This window comes from Muscardinus avellanarius (assembly GCF_963383645.1).
Source record: "Muscardinus avellanarius genome assembly, chromosome: 4".
Classification (NCBI taxonomy): domain Eukaryota; kingdom Metazoa; phylum Chordata; class Mammalia; order Rodentia; family Gliridae; genus Muscardinus; species Muscardinus avellanarius.
The window spans coordinates 21,736,188-21,756,293 of record NC_137789.1 but is presented as its reverse complement, the minus strand read 5'-3'; the positions used below and the strand labels follow the sequence as shown (position 1 = coordinate 21,756,293).

Sequence of the window (20,106 nt, the reverse complement as noted above, 5' to 3'; positions counted from 1 at the left end):
GACCACACAGATTCAAAGCCAGCCTCATTTACTTAGTGAGGCTCTCAGCAACTTACTGAGACCCTGTTCCCAAATATATAATAGGTCTGGGAGTGTAGCCTGGAGGTAGGAAGCCCCTGAGTTTCATTCCCCATAACACACACACACACACACACACACACACACATACACACACACACACACGAAATAGAGCTGGGGGTGTACCTCAGAGGTAGTATTCCCCTGAGTTCAATCTCCAGTAAAACACACACACACACACACAAACACACACACCACAATGTATTTTTTAAAAGCAGTGAGGAACCATAATACAAAAGCATATTAGTGGGCGCAAAAATGTGTTAAAATGTGATTCTACACAGGTTAATGGGCTATGTCACCAAGAAAGCCCAATGTGTTCATATTCTTCTTAGAACAGGAATTAATTTTATTCTTGGAAATTGAATCAGAAATTTTTATAGGCAAGGAAAGCAGGCAGAAGTATCATTTTCAAACGATATCAAATAACTTTAAACTATAACATTTTTCCTTTTCTTTTTTGGTACTGAGAATTGAACCAATGGACATTCTACCTCCAAGTTACACCCCCAGCCCTTTCTTTGTTTTGAAGCAGGGTCTTGTTAGGTTGCTGAGAATCTCTCTAAGTTGCTGAGGCTGTCCTCAAACCTATGACCCTCTTTTGTCATTCTCCCAAGTACAAGGATTATAAGTGTGTGCCACCATACCCAGCTGTAGCTTTTTAAAATGTAGAAAATTTGTGGCTAGTAAAATTTTAGGAAGTATAATGATAATAAAGCAAAATTATGCCAAAAACGAATAACAAAATCAAGAAAATACAAGGCCCAGAGATGCAGCTGAGTGGAAGAGTGCTTTTCTAGTTGGCACTAGGCCTGGAGTTCAATCCCTAGCACCAGCGAGAGAATCCAGAACCAGCAAGGGTCAAGAAATTCATCCATCAGAGTAAGCGCCAATGTCTCCAACTCCCTTTCTTCTGAAACATATTTTGTATGAAACTATTACAATAAATGGATAGAGCAAACAAGCAATAGTCCAGAGTCTCGGTATCAAAATATTTTGAGGTGTCACTTTTGTTTGAAGCCTCCTATTAATCACAATGATCCCTAAGCTCCTCATTTCAATAAACAGCACTCTTCTGTTTACATCAGACAAAAACACGGTTTATATAAGCAAAATCTATCAGGTGGAACATAATCAGAAGTTGATGGATTTTAAAGTCTAACTGATGACTTTTGGAAAAACCATCCTTTAAAAATGCTTTTGCTTATTTATCTAGTTTTTCACTCCCTATTCCTTGAAAACTTGGAAGACTGAATCTTTGTTCCATGGCAGTTCATGAACATCCAAGATTTAATCTCTGTTTGGACTATAACCTTTTCTTTGTAAGCAAGAGAAGAACAGAATAAGCAAAGCCCATGTAAAACAGAATAGGCACCAAACACATCTGATTAAATTATCTTTCATAACTTAGGCCTGATTAGTATGGAATAATTTAAAAGATAGAACACATTAAAGTTTTCTAGGTATAGCACTAAGTCTATGAATGAATCACCAATCAAAATTGGGGGAAAATAAGGGGCTGGCTTCTGTTTTCCATACTGGTATAATGACTAGGGTTCAATGGTTTCTACTGAAGTTAGTGTGTGCCATAATATTTAGAACCACTGCAGGGAAAAAGCAAAATGTTACTTAATGAATATATAATGGCATAAAGAAGGGTGTTTTTTTTTTTTTTTTTTTTTGCTGTTGCTCTTGCTTTTATAAAGTTTTGTTAAGTTTTATAACTTAACAAAACTTTTTTTCTTTCTTTCTTTCTTTTTTTGCAGAGCTAGGGATCAATGTAGAGATGCTACTACCACTGAACTACGTCCCCTATCTCTGAATTTCTTTTGAAATAGAAAAATGCCTATTTTTTTTTTTTTCTTGGCGGTACTGGGGATGAAACCCAGGAGCATTCTTCCTCCGAGCTATACCCCTAGTCCCATTTTTTATTCTTTATTCTGAAACAGGGTCTTAATGAGTTGTAAAGGGCCTCACTGCGATCCTCCTGTCCCATGCATGGGATTACAAGCATGTGCCACCACACCCAGCCCAAAATGCCTATTTTAAAACAGCTTTTACGGTTGGATAATGTAAAGCCAAAGTATTGTAAGAAAAGAAAGTCCTAAGATGTCTATTTTTAAAGTAGTTTTAAGTTAATAAAGTAATCCTATGAAGTTTATAGAGATCTGCATTTGAACAAAATACTAACAATGATGGTGCTAACTAATGTTACCTGCGCCCTTACGTGCGAGTTCCATGCTCCACGGGGGCTTTGTGGTGGCCGAGTTGTCACCGCCTGACGGGTGCTGGGGCATCAGAGCAGATCGGGAGTTACCTGGCCGATACTTGGAGAGCCCTAAAATGCCAAAGAAAAAGGAAAAGACAGATTTCTTTCCTTGTTTCCTAAAAGCAGAAAACAGCCTGACTTGTTTTTTACAAGTTAGCTTTAAAACCCAAGACAGTTCAACCACAATATTATAATAAAATGAATACCATTTTATTTTATTTTATTTTATTTATTTTTTTGGTGGTACTGGGGTTCCTGGAAACCCTTCTCTGGGCTACACTCCCAAACCTATTTTGTATTTTTTTTTATTTTGAAAACAGGGTCTCTTAAGCCAGCGAAGCTGGCTTCGAACCTGTGTGATCCTCCTGTCTCCGCCTCCCAAGTGTGGGGATTACAAGCATGCGCCACCACACCCAGCAAGAATACCATTTTAAAATAAAGGTTTCATTTAATTATTTGTCATAGGTCCTCTAAGCTTAAATCTGAGAACAACAGACAATCAAGTGAGGTGGGGCCGGGATGTAGCTCAGTGGCAAAGTGCCTGCTTTACAGGTTTGGCGCTCCAGGTTCAATCCCTGGTTCCAAAAAGACAAAAAAGCAAAAGCAAAAAAAAAAAAAAAAAAAAAAAAAAAGACCCCTTTAAAAAAGAAAGCTAAGAACAATCAAGAGAGGTAATGAGTTGAATAACATGCTGAACACATAAATTAGACTCTATATTCTAGCACAGGAACTATTTCATGTATTTTATTTTTATGCAGAATTTTGCAAAAAGTAAGTTTGCCTATTCCTTCCCAAATCTGCTAATAAATTTTACTCTAATATTTACCAAAAAGTAGATCAAAACAATTTAGGAACTACAGAAGACAGTTAAAATAATTTAATGGTATAATATGAATAGCATATAGAAGGAATCCAGATTTCAGATTTTGATACCAAACCTATCAAATAACAGAAAAGCATTCAGAGCAACTTTATCTCTCTGTATCAAACCTTTCACTTTTAACCTGAAAAAGCCCTAGGATGTGAGTCTCACCCTTAGTTGGCTATAACTTCAGTTTGTCACCCAGAGCAAGTCATTTAACACCTCTGCCCCAAAGTTCACTGCTTACAAGGACAGAAAAGATAATTAAGATCTCTTACAATTATAAAAGCCAGAGTTCATAACCTACTTGTTTTCAAGTATATCTTAGGCTCATATTCCATGAAGGCAGTTCTCAAATTCTATGAGCTCACCTTACATTACTAGATGATAAAAATACATTTAAGTTCCCATAAAAAACCATACAAAAAGCCAAACAACAAAACACATCAAGCCAAGGGTAATAATGGGAGGTTTAGCACAAATGTAACATGTAAAAAGAACACTCAAATGAAAATGTAAGATTGAATCATCATAGAATATAATTAAGATTTTTGAATATACAGACAAAAAAAGTACAGTATGTTGGCAGGGGAGGAGGGAGGAAGGAAGAAAAAAGAACAATCATACCCATAATAGAAAAAAATGCATTAAAAGGAAACCTGAATTTATCCACTTAATTGCTCAATAAGAATCTTACTACCTTTCATGAAAATAAAACAGGGCTATGACAGACACCAACATGATGATAAATAAAAATAATCAATTAGGCCTTATGAATTTTAGATACAATGTTAAAGGAAAAAAGTAAGTCATGTATTTTATATACCATTTTCATAAAAATCCAAAAAGAAGAGCTAGTAAACATATAAAATCATATACCTACATGGTACACTATAAAGGAAAACAACCTAGTTAAATTAAGAAAAAGAAAATACAAGACAGTAGCTAACTATAGTACAAAGGCAGAAGAACTGACCTTTGGCATGGAGACACCATGTGAATGCTCCACCCCAGTGACTGCTGAACATAATCCTACCTGGAGTAGATGGCCTTTCAAGCATGTTCAGATGATGGGAAATGAAGGCCTGGCTATCGTGAACGGTATCCATATCAATCTCCTCCTCATCTTGAGAACTTGAAAACTAAAGCACACACACAAAAACAGAAGAATAAAAGGACCATTTAACACTTTAAATTTGGATTTTATCTTTTAGGAAAGGTGGCAAAGAAGCCACAGAATATGGTCCTGATATAATCCTAAAAGGAAAAGTAGTCTCTTCCTCAAAAGTTATTAAAAGATACATTGTCCAGCTTCCAAAAGAAGCTGATCAGAAATCACTGGAAATGTAATAGCAACTAAAATCTACTCCTATATTATGAGGAAAAATACTGAGCTGTGGTAGAACATTTGTACATAGTTCCTCCCCCAAACAGAGAAGAAATATGCAATACCGGAAATTAAAAATTTAATTTGAATGTCTTAGAAGGACATTTGAGTTCTTCTGTGATTCAGCCTGTCCCAAGTGTTCCAGCTAAGGGAAACCACTGCAAGTATTCACAACGATTTCTGAGCAGGTGAATATCCTACACTGTTCATACAGGCTTGGCCTGTATTCCTTACTCTGCTTTTGAGTTTGACTTTACTGCTATCCTCATTCTTCTCCAGTATCTGACCAGGTTCTAGTGGGGCCCTCAGGGGGGTGTCAGCCTTCCTCTTCACTCCCTGCTGAGGAGCTGATATATTACATGATGCTTCCTTGGCAAGGCGATCATCTTCCTGCAGCAATATTTAAGATCAGAATTAGATTTCTGAAGACAAGTAGCTCATATTATAGCTGAAAACTGATAGCCATAACAACCATACAGATCAGAACATGCCCAGTGGCGACAAGTTACCAGCATGGGCTTAAGATTTTTAATCTTTTCCTGCATGTTTTACTCTTTTGAGAAGAAAAATATTTAGTCAACTTCTAGAGCTTTTGTAAAAGAATGTATCTTTTGGTGTCACTTTCATCTTTTATCCTGAAGTGTGAATGTGGGCAAGTTTACACATATGGGCAAGAATTATAAACATCTATTTTCACAGGTTTATAAATATTTAAATCTGAAAGAGCTCCTCAATGAGATTTTTTTTTTAATCTGTAAGGAACTGTCTTACTTCTTCATAACTCAAATTCTGGGACATATTTTTAAATTTACAACAAGTAAGTATGATTCTATTTTAGAAAACCTTAGGTAAGTATACTTAAAATGACTGTTTCTATCATTAGAGAGAATCTGAGTTTCAAAATGTCTATCATGACTATCAGAGTGAATCTGAGTTTCAAAAATGTCAAAACACTAATAGTGAATTGTCAGGCAAATAATCTGTTCTAAATATTGGTGAAAAATGAAGCTTAATGTATCAGAGACATTAGTATCAATAAGAAAATCATTTCTTGAATACTTTCTTTATAGTAAAATAATATGTACCCTATAAGTCTTTTTACAGAAAGTCTGACAATTAGCAACACATAATTAGAAAGAAAAGCCTACCTAAAGGCAAACAAAATGAAATAAAAATTTAAAATGTAATGCAGTCTTCTCCCAAGTCAGCAGATTATTTCTTCACCTGATCATCCACCCATTGAGTTATTTGTTTTCATTCAACACAAGCATTTGCCAGGCACTTAGCATATGTTAGAATTGTGCTTGGTATTACAAAGAGTAGCAATTTAAAATGACACGGCCCCCATGATCAAACAGCTTGCCATTAACACGCATGGACAAGACAGGTTAATATGTAATAGGTAGCCTTCTTTTTTTTTTTTTTCCTGTACTACCCAGGAGAGAAATTCTATACTCAAATTCAAAATAAAATCATGATGTCATCACAAAAGGAGGAAGTGGACTGACAGCAGATCATTTGTTATACTCAGTTATGGACGACAGCAGCATTTTTATGAAATGTACAATGCTAAACAAATGTCAGGCAGAAGGTGTTGAAGTGAACTGTTTTAGTTGCTATGAAATTCACCAGTTTACAGGAAGCAATTCTCTTCTCTAGATGGCACTACAGAATACAATGACATCTTCTGTAACACACGTGATTCTTACAGGGTTCTGAAATCCAACTAGCTGGGCATGACTGCTGGGATTACTCGCAGCGTCCTGGTTGCCTGCCACGACCTCCGGAATTATGGTTGGATTCAAGACAGCTTTTTTCTCCTTTAGATTAAGAACCAACCCAAGCTCTGGCAAGGGTAAACAGGAAGGTCTACTGAGGCCAAAAAGTGTGAAATACAAGTCCACTGCACCACACCGTAACCTCCAGTCATGTGAAGTACCTAAGAAATAAATGAAGAAATTTTATTATCATACCTTTATTCTTATGAGTATTAGACCTCAATTAAAAATCTAATATTGCAGAAAGACTATTTTTTCTGGCCTTAAATGGTCTTTTTATTTCTTTCCTCTCAGTAGTTACCCTACACTGCCTGTCTACTTTGTCTCTCTTCATTAACAGCTTATTAAAAAAACTGCACCCCAAAAGTCTTTATATATCCTATAATTGAAACAAATTACCCCCCTCTTTTTGGTGGGGAGGGACTGGAGATTAAACCGAGTAGCAATCTACCTCTAAACTATGTTCCTAGTCCTATTTTTTACTTTGAAACATGGTTTTGCTAAGTTACCCTACACTGGCCTCGATCCTCTGATCCTATGTCAGCTTCCTAAGTACTGGGGTTACAGGTGTGTACCACTGCACCTGGCCAAATTCTCCTATCTCTAGCCTTTACTCCTTTGGGGTTTTAAATATGTAAGAAAATGCACAACTACTTGAAATATATAACTTGAAACTTAGATTTATTATAGAAGAGGAAAGTATTTTGCTAACCACTTTTATATTTATATGTGGTGTTGTACTAAGTCCTTGCTTTTTAAAAATAACAGAAGTAAGCCGACTACAGGGACAGCAACAAGTAGTAAACACGTATTTGACCAGACGATGACTGCTGGGTAGAAATACGCTTTAAACAAACTGAGACTAGAGGCAAGTTCTTTTGATTGCTCTGGATCGGTTTTTCCCCCTAAATTAAGAGTTCTGGTCTGAGATCACAGCTTATCCTACAACACTGACAGATCAGGAAATACAGATTTCAGAGTCAGTCCTTCCTCCTTCCCTCCTTTTCCTTCTCCCCTCTCTTCTTTTTCTCTCATACACAGCTTATCTATAAAATAAAATTAGTTACCTAAGGTAACACAATCTCTTCTAGTTGGAATTTAAAATGATCTAGAGAATTTAAAACAGATGAATAGAAGGAATATGACAATTCCTCTCAGTAAGAAAAATAAAACCTATAAATACTATATTCTGATGAAGAACTGATTTCAAAAGTGAACCATGATGTTTAAAGCAATACTGATAGAAGAAGCATGAGAAAGAATAGAGGCCAGAGCGCCTGCTGAGGATCAGGTCCTTATACAACACACGCTACAGAGAGACTAGAAATGGAAAGAAGAGCATACAGTGCAACTGAGGCTGTTCCACTCGGTCTATTTTCCTTTTCTGAAATGTGCGTATGTGGACACTTCAATGGCCTGATGGCAATTTATTTCTTGTAGGCATTTGTCATTCTCTTCCTCAAAGCATTTTACAGATATGTGAAGGTTCCATAAAAAACAGGTTATCAGATTGCTGGGACTTTTATTAGCAAAGGCTAGAGGGGCTCGACCCTGACAGGGAAGGGAAGGGATACCGACGGCATGAATGATAAAGTCAGAAGAGGTGGCACCGCATCTATATCCAAGGATGCAGCAGTGAAAAAAAAAATGCATCTTGGGCAGTTTATTAGTAAGAAAAAAATTAGAATGGTTTAGTATACAGAGATTGGAAGAAAAATAAAAACTGAAGATCAATGCTACCTACACATGTGTGCTGCAAATAACCACCCTGAACCTTTGATGCCAGGGAAATGAGCCATGCAACTGTGATTTCTTTAAAGCTTAAAAAAAAAAAATGACTTATTTTGATTTAAAATCAAATGGGAATCTGTATTTTATAAGACAGGGTGTTGTTCTGTTCTGGAAAATCGCTTAAGAATGAGTGAGGAGGATCACAAAGGCTGCTTAGCTGCTAAATGTGCTGAACTCCTTAAATATTATTTTTGTTTCATCTTAACTCTGCGTGGGCTTTTAGTTTTGGTAAACCTTTCATTTGAATGGAGGAATGAAAAGCATTGTTTGGATCCCAAGGGAAGTTCTTGATAGTGGCTTTTCCCTCTAAAATGAATTTAGGCTCTGTATTCAAATAGAAAACACCTCAAACCCCTTAAAATAACAAAAAAAAAATTGATCCAACAAGAAAAGTAATTTCTTCATTTTCTGAAGTAATTGCTTTTAAAACTGGTTGTGTCTTGTGTACATATATATTTGTACGACTTTGAGCCTCACTATGATATATCATTATAATGCACCAATGAAAGCACTAAAAAAAAACCTGGTCATGTCAAAAAGCTGATAAGAAGAAAGCTCACTTTGAAAGACTATTTTCAGAACATTTCTGAATAAGTCTGGCATTCCTTATTTACCACTGAATCTTACAATTTGTACGAAGCTGAGCCAGTTGAGTACAATTGCTATTAGGTATTAATGTCCTCGTTTTTCAGTCCATCTTATCCTAGGCAGAAACATCCAATTCACTTAGAGTTATTTGTGTATGTACATTCACACTTTCCTCCATAGGTGAATCAGTGTTTTCCTCTATTTCCGCCACCTCCATTTCTAAGGAGGGTATTAGGAGAGTGGGAGGAAGGCTAAAACATTGAGACCTTATAATGTTATTATCAAATTGGTTATTTTCTGAAACCTGGCAAATTCTATCAAACGGAATTAGAAGTTGTTCCTCACTCTACACTCTGGAGTAAAACTGTCAACTTGCAAAAAGTAAAAATAAACATGATGTAAATAAGTAGTTCCCCTTCAATGTTTACAACAATGACACTAGTATATTTGTGTCATTCTTAGTAATGTGGGAGTAACAGCTAAAATTTCTTTTATAATGACATATAGTCAAAGACATTATCATAAAAAGATGTTACTATGATGTTACAAAGACATTAAAAAATATTTAAGTAGGCAATATCAGAGAAAATACTATGACTTAAATAAAACATCAAACACTAAACAAATCTCCAATTCTCTGGTTTCTTTTTAAAATGCATTTTTTAAACTATTGTTATGGACTAGAATCAGCATCTTACTTAAATCTATAAAAGGTGGGAAAAGGTGGATCTTATACTCTCTGAATTGTGGAAAAAATCAACCATTTATTCTTTTTTTTTGCCGGTCTGGGGATGGAAACCAGGGGCATTCAACCTCTGAGCTACACCCCCTGCCCTATTTTTTACTCTTTATTTTGAAACCAGGTCTCACTGAGTTGCAAAGGGCCTCACTAAGTAGCTGAGGCTGTTCACAAACCATGATCCTCCGGTCTCAGCCTCCCAAATGCTGGGATTACAAGTGTGCGCCACCACGCCCAGCTCTTTCATTCATTTTTGTGGTCAGGAGCATTCTACCTCTGAGCTACATATGCTCCAGCCCTTTTTATTTTTTTATTTTAAAAAAGGGTCTCATGCTAAGTTTCTAAGGCTGGCCTCAAACTTATGGTCTTCCTGTTTCAGCCTCCCAAGTACTGGGATTATAGCCAGGCACCATTATGCCTGGTAGAAAATCATTTTTTTCAGTGTGGGGGAAAAAAAAAAAACAAAAAAACCCTCATACACCTACCAGAAGTCAGGAAAGTCCTAACAACACTTTTTCCTCCTTACCCACAAGAAAACATAGACTTCTAAGGCCCTTCATTTTTAGATCCTAATCTATCTATTCAGACAACACTATTTTCTAGACAGCCTTTCAGAACTTGAAGCTTTTGCATATAATTCTATCTAACATGGCTTTGTCCTGATAGCAAGTTTCTTTCTATTCCTCAAGAGTCAGTGCAAGCCAGGCGTGGTGGCGCACGCTTGTAATCCCCGCGCTTGGGAGGCTGAGACAGGAGGATCGCACAGGTTCGAAGCCAGCCTCAGCTACTTAGTGAGGCTCTCAGCAACTTAGTGAGACCCTGTTTCTAAATAAAATATAAAATAGATCTGGGAGTATAGCCCGGAGGTAGAAAGTCTCTGGGTTCCACCCCCAGTACCACCAAAAAACAAACAACAAAAAAAGTCAGTGCAAATGCCACTTCTAGGAACAGTCTCTAGGCCCCTGGGTCCAATACCCAGAACCATAAAAACAAAACAAAACCTATAAATAGCTCATATTTATGAGAAGCATGATGATGAAGTCATCACTGCTACAACGTTGAGTGTTTAATATGAGCCAAGCACTGCTTTAAAATGCTAAGTTACCTGATTCCCAATTTGCAAAAACAGATGATCATTATCATCTGTATTTTATAAAAGAAAAAAGCTTTAAAAAAATCACACAGAAAGCTGGGTGTGATGGTACATGCCTGTAGTCTCAATAGTTGGGAGGCTGAGATGGGAGGATCACAGATTTGAGATCACCCACAGAAACTTAGTGAGTACCTCAGCAACTTAGTAAGATCCTGTTTCAAAATAAAAAATAAGGCCGGGCGTGGTGGCGCACGCTTGTCATCCCCGCACTTGGGAGGCAGAGACAGGAGGACCATGCAGGTTCAAAGCCAGCCGCGCTGGCTTAAGAGACCCTGTTTCCAAATAAAAACCTAAAAGAGGTCTGGGAGTGTAGCCCGGAGGTAGAAGGGTTTCCAGGAACCCCAGTACCACCAAATTAATAATTAATAATAATAATAATAATAATAATAATAATAATATTTTAAAAAATAAAAAGGGCTAGGGGCAATGTTCAGAGGTAGAATGCCCCTGGGTTCAATCTCCAACACCAAAAAAAAAAAAAAAAAAGTGAATAAATAATTGAGCCAAGAGTTAATCCTCAGAAAATTAGTTTCAAAGTTAGTGCTCAAAGTATTATACTATCCTGCCACCTGACATCATTCAAATAATGTAAATTGAAAATATGATGGGATGCCATCTCTAAGGTACAGAAGAACAATAATATGCACTTTTCAGAAATGCAGGTTATTATTCAATATTCAATATGGTTACCTCTAGGAAAAACTACCAGGTGGGCATGGAAGAGATATGGAAAGATTTTTCACTCCTATGTAATCTCCTGAAATAGAAATAAATACTACTGTGCACGTTCACATTTATAGCCCTTTAAACATTTGAGATACTCTCAAATAAATGAGTAATTTTTATTTCCTTAACCTCCCTGGGAAGCAAAGTAAACATATCCTTAACAAATGTTATCAGACCTACCACTGTGAAAGTGTGACATCCTACTTAAAAAAAGAAAAACTAATCCCCAGCTTTTAAATGATATTGCATTGAAATCTGCTGTAAAATAAAAATACTTAAATAACAATCTTGCTTTTGAAAATCACTGCTGTCTTACCAGAATTCATAAGTTTCCAAAGTTGATCTACCAGGGCTTCATTGCATAAAGGTGACTCCATATTCTTTGTAAATGGTGGGTTCTTAGTCAACATGTTTAGAATCTTATGCCTGAAAAAGTAATGAATAAATACATTTTCTGACCATCTGCTGAGTTATGCTACAAGTAGGAGATACTATAAAATATCTGAAAACTAAAAGCACTTTCTATTTTATCATTTTTCCATTAGGTCTAGTTTTGTATTTAGTTTCATTTCATTTCAAAAGACTTTATTAGCTGGTTGTGGTGGTGCATGCCTGTCACCCCAGTACTTGGGAGGCTGAAGCAGGAGGATTGCAGGTTTGAAGCTAGCCTAAGCAACTTAGTGAGGCTATTAGCAATCTAGTGAGACCCTCTTTCAAAATAAAAAATAAAATAGGACCGAGAATATAACTCAGAGGTAGAATGCCCCTGGTTCATCCCCAATATACCACCAAAAAAGAAAAAAAACTTTATGCATGCCAAATACCAAATAATCACTACTTGTTTTTCTACTAATCATAAGCAATCTTTCCTATCACATTTGTGTGTGTGTGTGTGTGCGCGCGTGCTACAGACCAAACCCAAGACCTCATGCATGCTAAGAATTCATGCTGACGTTGAGTTACATACCCAGCCCTACTGAAGGCCATTTTATGATGAAGGTTTTTTTTTTTTTTTTTTGGTGGTACTGAGGTTTCTGGAAGCCCTTCTACCTTCGGGCTACACTCCCAGACCTATTTTATAATCTTTTATTTTTGGAAACAAGGTCTCTTAAGCCACCACGGCTGGCTTCGAACCTGCGCGATCCTCCTGTCTACGCCTTCCAAGTGCGGGGATTACAAGCATGCACCACCACGCCCGGCTTATGATGAGTTTTAAAATCCACCCAAGATTTGCATAAAAAGACCTATAGACCAATTTTACAAAACAGAAGATAGACAAATTTACACACTTACAAATCAACTGATTTTTGACAGAGTGCCAAAAATATATTTGAAGAAAAGTTTTTTCAATAAAAGGTGTTGGGAACACTGGCTACCCATATGTAGAAGAATGAAACTAGACCTCTATCTCACCCTGCACAGAAGTCAACTCCAAATAGACTAAAGACCCAGAAATTAGACCAAAAATTCTACAAATACTAGAAGAAAACATAGAACTCTCTAACGTATAGCCACGGGAAGAGACTTCCTTAACAAGACTTCTAGAGTTCAGAAAGGAAATAAAACTGAAAATCAATAAATGAAATAGTATCAAATTAAAAAGCTTCTGCACAGCAAAGGAAACAAGAGCATGAGGAGAGAGCCTACAGGAGGAGTGATGTGTGCACGCATGCCTCTATCAGGTGTCCCATTAAGGTGTATGACTACAGTGCACTAATAAAAAATAAATTAAATTTCAGTACAGGATGGGAGAAAATCTTTGCCAGTTACTCCTTTGATAGAGGATTCATATCTAAAATCTAGAATAAACTAAAAAATGTAACACAAATAACTAAATAACTCAATCAAAAATGGGCAATTGAATAGAAATTTCTCAAAAGAAGAAATACAAAACCGACAAATCTACGGAAAAATGTTGAATATCATTAGCACTCAAGAAAATGCAAATAAAAACTACAGAGATTTCATCTAAGCCCAGTTACAATAGGAATCATAAGAATACAAACAATAACAATGTATGTATGAATGTATGTATGTATGTATCTATTTTGTGGTACTGGAGACTGAACCCAGGGGCAGTACCTCTGAACTATACCCCAGTCCTATTTTTTATTCTTTATTTTAAACAGGGTCTCACTAAGTTGTGAAGGACCTCACTAAGCAGCTGAGGCTAGGTGAAAACTTGTGTTCCTCCTTTCTCAGCCTCCCCAGTATTGGGATTACAAGCGTGCGCCACCATGCCTGGCTGATGAGATTTATTAATACTTTCTATTCCTATTTGCTATCAGTAGGATCTTTACTATCATTCTACCACCAAGCTAAACTCCCAGCCCTATTTACTTTTTGTTTTGAAAGAGAGTCTTTGCTAGGTTGTTGAGGGTCTTACTACATTGCTGAAGTTGTCCTTGAACCTGTGATCCTCCTGCCTCAATCTCCCAAGTACAGGGATATGTGTGTGTATCAATATGCTCAGTTCTGAATGTATACTTTAAAATAGGTAATTGTGAGCCAGGTGTGGTGGCGCAGTCCCAGTATTTGGGAGGCTGAGACAGGAGGATTGCAGGTTCGAAGCCAGCCTCAGCACCTAAGTGAAGCTCTCAGCAACTATTGAGACCCTGTTTACAAATAAAATATAAAATAGGTCTGGGGTGTAACATGGAGGTAGAAGGGCCCTAGGTTCCATCCCCAGTACCACAAAAAAAAAAAAAAAAAAAGAAAAGAAAAAGAAAAGATAAAATAGGTAATTATGAGATTTTTTTCTTTCCACATCGACTGTACCTTAGTATTTCAATCTCATGGACACGATACTTCCAATACTACTTATATTGTAAATCAAGAAATATAAAATCTTAACAGCAAACCTTTGTACAAAGAATGTTTAAATTACGATCATTACTCAAAGCACTGATATATGTTTGTTTAAACAAGAGTTCACTATTATAAACAACTGAACATTTACTGCTGATCAAAAGAAAAACTCTGTGTGTGTACTGCTCCCCAGCTGCGTTGCAGTGAGATTAGAAGGCTGGGTTTATTTTATGTTATTTGAGAAGAACATTTATGTTATTTTAATTGATGTGTAAAGCTGAGCAAGACAAGCCTCTGGGTCTCTGTCCTCATTCCTCCTTTGAATGAATATAAGTGATTTTTCAGCTTTAAAGTTCTGTTTTATAAAGTTATAACACTAAATCAAATAAACCAAAATTTGAGTGTCTACTATGAGAAAAGATAAAGAAATGGTTACATTCAATTCTATCTGAATCCTATAAACATCCTACTTTGTAAAAGAATGTTGCAGAAATAAAGGAAACGACTAGAAAAGAATGCAAAAACGACAGTCGTTACTATGTCGGACCGACTGGGATTTTCTTTTATTTTCTAAATTTTTAATAATAGATTACCTTAAAAAAAAAAATTCCCTAGCCTAAAAAAATCTGACCTTAGATGAGATGAGAAGGAACAAACTGGATGCCCAGAAATATTGCTCTTGCTCTCAAAATGTAAAATAAACCAACACAGATGTTTTATAACATGGGATATATACAGAATCATCCATGTTCACTAGAAACGGTTATATAAGCTCTTCTTTAAGCTACAACAGAAATTATACTTAAAACTGGAGGAAACTGAAAATGTTTATTCAAAGGCAAATCAAATGTTAAGGGTAAAAGTAAACACACAAATGCATGACAGGCTGCCATATTCTCAAAAAATATAACAACAGTTTTATGTTTAGTCATCTAAAATTATTCAAGTTACTTCGGGTTTACAAAAACAAATATTAGAGTCCATAAACTCACCTTACATAGGGCACAGGGTCATTCTGGATCATATTAAGGAGCCACTGCAGTTCTTCGTAACTCCTGTCCACTGAAAATAAAAAATGAAGAAATATATTTGTTATTAATCATAACAAATAGCAAGTGATAAACAGGAAGTCTGCATTTAATATACAGGATTCTGCCTTAGCTGAATTTCCATTTAGAGTTGAAGCTATAAGCAACCACTTTTATTTTGAACACAATGGGCCATTTTATAACTTTTATAAGTATTATAAGAATAGTAACAACTGCATTTTTTTTTTTTTTTTTTTTTTTTTGTGGTACTGGGGTTCCTGGAAGCCCTTCTACCTCCGGGCTACACTCCCAGACCTATTTTTACATTTTTATTTGGAAACAGGGACTCCTAAGCCAGTGCGCGTAGCTGGCTTTGATCCTCCTGTCTCTGCTTCCCAAACGCGGGGATTACAAGCGTGCACCACCACGCCGAGCATTTTTTTTGTGTGTGTGGTACTAGAGATTAAACCCAGAGGCACTGTACCTCCAAGCTACATCCCTAACCCAATTCTATTTCTTATTTGGAAACAGGGTCTCACTAGGTTACTTCTTCGCTAAATTGCTGAGGCTGGCTTTGAACCTGTGATCCTCCTGTCTTAGCCTCCCAAGTACTGGGATTACAAGCAATGCACTACCATGCCCCGCTTGCATATTGTTACTAAAGCTAAAACCAACATCAAATAAAGCAATAAAGCAAATAATTTATTGAGTCCTAGATTAGTTCGATAAAATCTACTTAAATAAAATTATGCCTAGATGCTTACTTTACAGAGTTTTGGTACTCAATTATCTCCACGGTATCACACAGAATGACTGTCTCTTTCTGCCTACACAGTTTCTTTAAGACTAAAAAGCAGTCTTATTTTTTTCAGCAAAATATAAATAGCAATTACGAAAATTCCCTAGCTATTTCCATTCACCTTTTCAACACACTTTTGCTTTTATTATTTGAAAGCTTTATTTTCAAATTTTTATTCCCAATATTTTTCATTTCTTCCATTTTCTAATCTAAGCACCAATATTTAAACTTATATTTTAACAACGATGTATGGATTCATGATTCACATTTATGTATCATTCAATTAAATTACACTTATTAGTTTAGAATTCCTTTGGAAATATAACAGTAATCTATTTCATCTCATGTAGTACTAATTCATCAAATCTTCATATGTTTGAGGAACTAAACACCATTCAGACATCATGTCTGAGACACTAAACACCATTCATGTATCTTGAGAAAGGGGATTAGGAACACTAGCAAATTTAGTGGATCTCAGGACCTCTAGATTTCAAACTAGTAAACTGTCAAAATACAAATGGAGACTGAAACAAATTTTTTCTTCTTGCTAAAGAATTCATTTAATGTGGTGGCACATGCTTGTAATTCAAGCATTTGGAAGGCTGAGACAGGAAGATCGCAGTTCAAGGACAGCCTCAGCTACTTAGTGAGGCCCTTTGCAACTCAGTGAGACCATTTCAAAATAAAGAATAAAAAATCAGCCTGGGGGTGTAGCTCAGAGACAGAATGCCTCTGAGTTCCATCCCTAGTACAGAAAGAAAAAAAAAAAAAAAACAATTTATTTAACAACAATAAATCACTATTTTTACCATCATCTTTTAAACCAAAGGATATTTTAACAAGCACTAAAAAAAAAATAACCATCCTTTCTCAATTGAGACACTAACATACATATTACATAACTGTTCTAATTGTATTGTTATGTGTTATATTGTTATCCTTTCTTTTCTTTCTGACTATAACTGTTTCTTTTAAAATTTATAAAAATTAATTACAGATTTAATATAATTTCTTCTCTTTAACATTTAAAAATAAACCAGTACCAGCCAGGCACATACCTGTAATCCCAGCATTCAGGAGGTAGAGACCAGAGGATCACGGTTTGCAGACAGCCTCAGCTACTTAGCAAGGCCCTTCGCAACTCAGTGAGACCCTGTTTCAAAAAATAAAAAAAGACGCCGGGTGTGCTGGTGCTCACTTGTAATCCCCGCACTTGGGAGGCGGAGACAGGAGGATCACGCAGGTTCGAAGCCAGCCGTGCTGGCTTAAGAGACCCTGTTTCCAAATAAAAAACTTAAAAAAAATAAAGGTCTGGGAGTGTAGCCCGGAGGGGTAGAAGGGCTTCCAGGAATCCCAGTACCACCAAAATAATAATAATAATAATAATAATAATAATAATAATAATAATAATAATAATAATAAATTAAAAAAGACTAAAAAGTAGGGCTGGAAGCATAGCCCGGGGGTAGAACACCCTTGGGTTTCATCCCTAGTACCCCCAAAAAAGAAAAAAGAGGAACATAAACCAGTATCTACTAAAGAACTTCCTTCACTCCTTTCTTTTCTTCTAAAGCCAGACAAGAAGTTTAGCATACTTTTACTTCTTTATTCTTCCCATATTTTGCTCTCATAATCTGGAATTTAGATATAGGATGTTCATGGTTTTTTTACTTGCACATTATTTTTAAGAACTGTTTTTCATACATACAAGAACTTTTATACTCAGCTCAGCAGTTAGGCTTAACTCTACTTCATAGGTACAGTCAGTCACCACTAGTTCCTTTGTTCCACACATTCACCAACCCTGAGTTACACACCCAGGACAGCTCAAAAGTATGCCCGGCAGTTTCATTTTTAAGACTGTTACACAGGAGACAGACCTGCAGTCTCAGCGGCGACATGATCAAGTGAGCACTTGGTGAGGAGGACAGTCTTAAACCAGGTTTCCCTACAGCTTATGGGCCATCTGCTCACTGTCCTTTACTCCTCAGATGCTGAAGAACGCAGAGGCTACACTATTCTTTTACTTTGTACAATAACTTGGTCTGATATGCCCAGAAACTCAGACATTTTTCCTTAATTGCAAAGATTAGGATTTCATCAGAACCTATTTTAGGTCAGTTTAATTTATACCTTTTCAGAGTATCCTAATATTACAGGAGTTACTGCTTTTCTTCCAACCTGCTTTAGTCTTCAAGTTTTTACTTCTTTATTTTTCTCTTCTGATATTTTGAGATGTTTTTAACATTATTATCCATTTATTCATTTTATGACCTGCCTTATTTTCTTTTCAACTTCATGAATGAATTTGTTTAATTAACCTACTGAAGTTCCTGTTTACATCTCTTGCTGTATTTTCTGAAACAAATTTACATAGCCATACAAAGCTTTCTTGAATCCTTAGAAATTTTCAAATGTCTTTTTGAGAAATAATATGCAAATAATCTATAGAATATAGTAACTTCTCAAAAAAGCAAGGTACTGATAATTTTTTTCTCTCATATATTCTTGCATCAATTCTACATTTACCAAAAATTCCTTTTAACAGTGAGTCAAGAATTTAAAACTAAGATACTTATATTGTACAGAATATAAAATCCAATAACTAAGACTGGCTTAAAAAGATTGAACACAGGGGTATTCAGCCTCTGAGCTATACCATCAGCCCTTTTTATTTTTTATATTTATTTATTTATTATTTATTTATTTATTATTTTTTGTGTTACTGGAAATGGAACCAGGTCCTTTCTACCTCCAGGCTACACTCCAAGACCTATTTTATATTTTATTTGGAAACAGGGTCTCACTAAGTTGCTAAGAGCCTCACTAAGTAGCTGAGGATGGCTTTGAATCTATGTGATCCTCCTGTCTCAGCCTCCCAAGTACTGGGATTACAAGTGTGGCACCACCACGCCCGGCTCTTTATTTCTTATTTTGAAACAGGGTCTCACTAAGTTGCTGAGAGGCTCACTAAGTTGCTATGGCTGGCCTGGAACCTAAAATCTTCCCGTTTCAGTTTCACAAGTACTAGGAACACAAGCATGTGCTTCCATTGCCCAGCTAAAAGTTTTTCTTTTTAAATTACATGAGCATCCGTGTCTGAGGCATTACCTTTCGTATAATCAACAACGGCTTCCAAAGCTGCTATCCTGATGTCCACAAAGTGGCCATATTCAGCATAAGACTTAAAAAGAGCTGGGTCACTTGGCACGTGTCCGTTCTTCTGAAGCACCCGAATGGCTCTCAAGCAACTAGGGAAAGAACCTTCCAGTTAGCTACTCTCATTCAGGTATTTGGAATCAAATTTGTTATTTCCTGGTATTGGAGATCTACTTATCACAGTAAATTTAAAAACTAATGTGATTTGAATGCACACTCAAATTTACAATATTCAGTGTTTACTATGTTGATAAATTTTCAAAATAAGTACCCAAATACTATCTAAAGAAAACAAATTTCAAAACTTGTTAGGAAACTCAAGTTTCATGTTATACGTATAACAATAATATTCTTCAGAAAAAAGTATTTAGTGTAAAGTGATTTAAATATTTTCTCTAAAGCCGGGTGTGGTGGTGCACGCTTGTAATACCTGTGCTTGGGAGGCGGGGACAGGAGGATCACGCAGGTTTGAAGCTGCGCTGGCTTAAGAGACCCTGTTTCAAAAATATATATATATATATATATGTTTATATATACATATATAAAAATATTTTCCCTAAAAGCTTAAATAATTTAGTTCATACATCATATAAATGAAAGGTTAAAGCTGTTCATAATGTTTGAATCAGTAACCCACTTTTAGCAAACTCAGAGGAATAAGCAGAACTGTGTGTGTGTGTGTGTGTGTGTGTGTGTGTGTGTGTTTCTGGGGTTCCTGGAAGTCCTTCTACCCCTCCGGGCTACACTCCCAGACCTAATTTTTTTATATTTTTATTTGGAAACAGGGTCTCTTAAGCCAGCGCGGCTGGCTTCGAACCTGCGTGATCCTCCTGTCTCCGCCTCCCAAGCGCGGGGATTACAAGCGTGTGCCACCACGCCTGGCTAAGCAGAACTTTTCAAAGCTGACAGTAGTGGAAAGTCATCTGAAAAGACCATTA

At 36.3% G+C, this 20,106-nt stretch overlaps 1 protein-coding gene across 1 annotated transcript in view; it reads right to left on the bottom strand.

The window, feature by feature from the left end:
* TAF2 (TATA-box binding protein associated factor 2) overlaps window positions 1-20,106 on the bottom strand; it is a gene marked incomplete at both ends in the record, with an annotated part of 69,924 nt that overhangs the window by 9,430 nt on the left and 40,388 nt on the right. Inside the window, 6 exons of the mRNA XM_080695233.1 lie at window positions 2,294-2,416; window positions 4,246-4,351; window positions 6,306-6,535; window positions 11,688-11,797; window positions 15,172-15,241; window positions 19,121-19,260. Of these exons, the coding sequence (XP_080551359.1) occupies window positions 2,294-2,416; window positions 4,246-4,351; window positions 6,306-6,535; window positions 11,688-11,797; window positions 15,172-15,241; window positions 19,121-19,260 (779 nt within the window). The remainder of the gene's footprint in view (window positions 1-2,293; window positions 2,417-4,245; window positions 4,352-6,305; window positions 6,536-11,687; window positions 11,798-15,171; window positions 15,242-19,120; window positions 19,261-20,106) is intronic.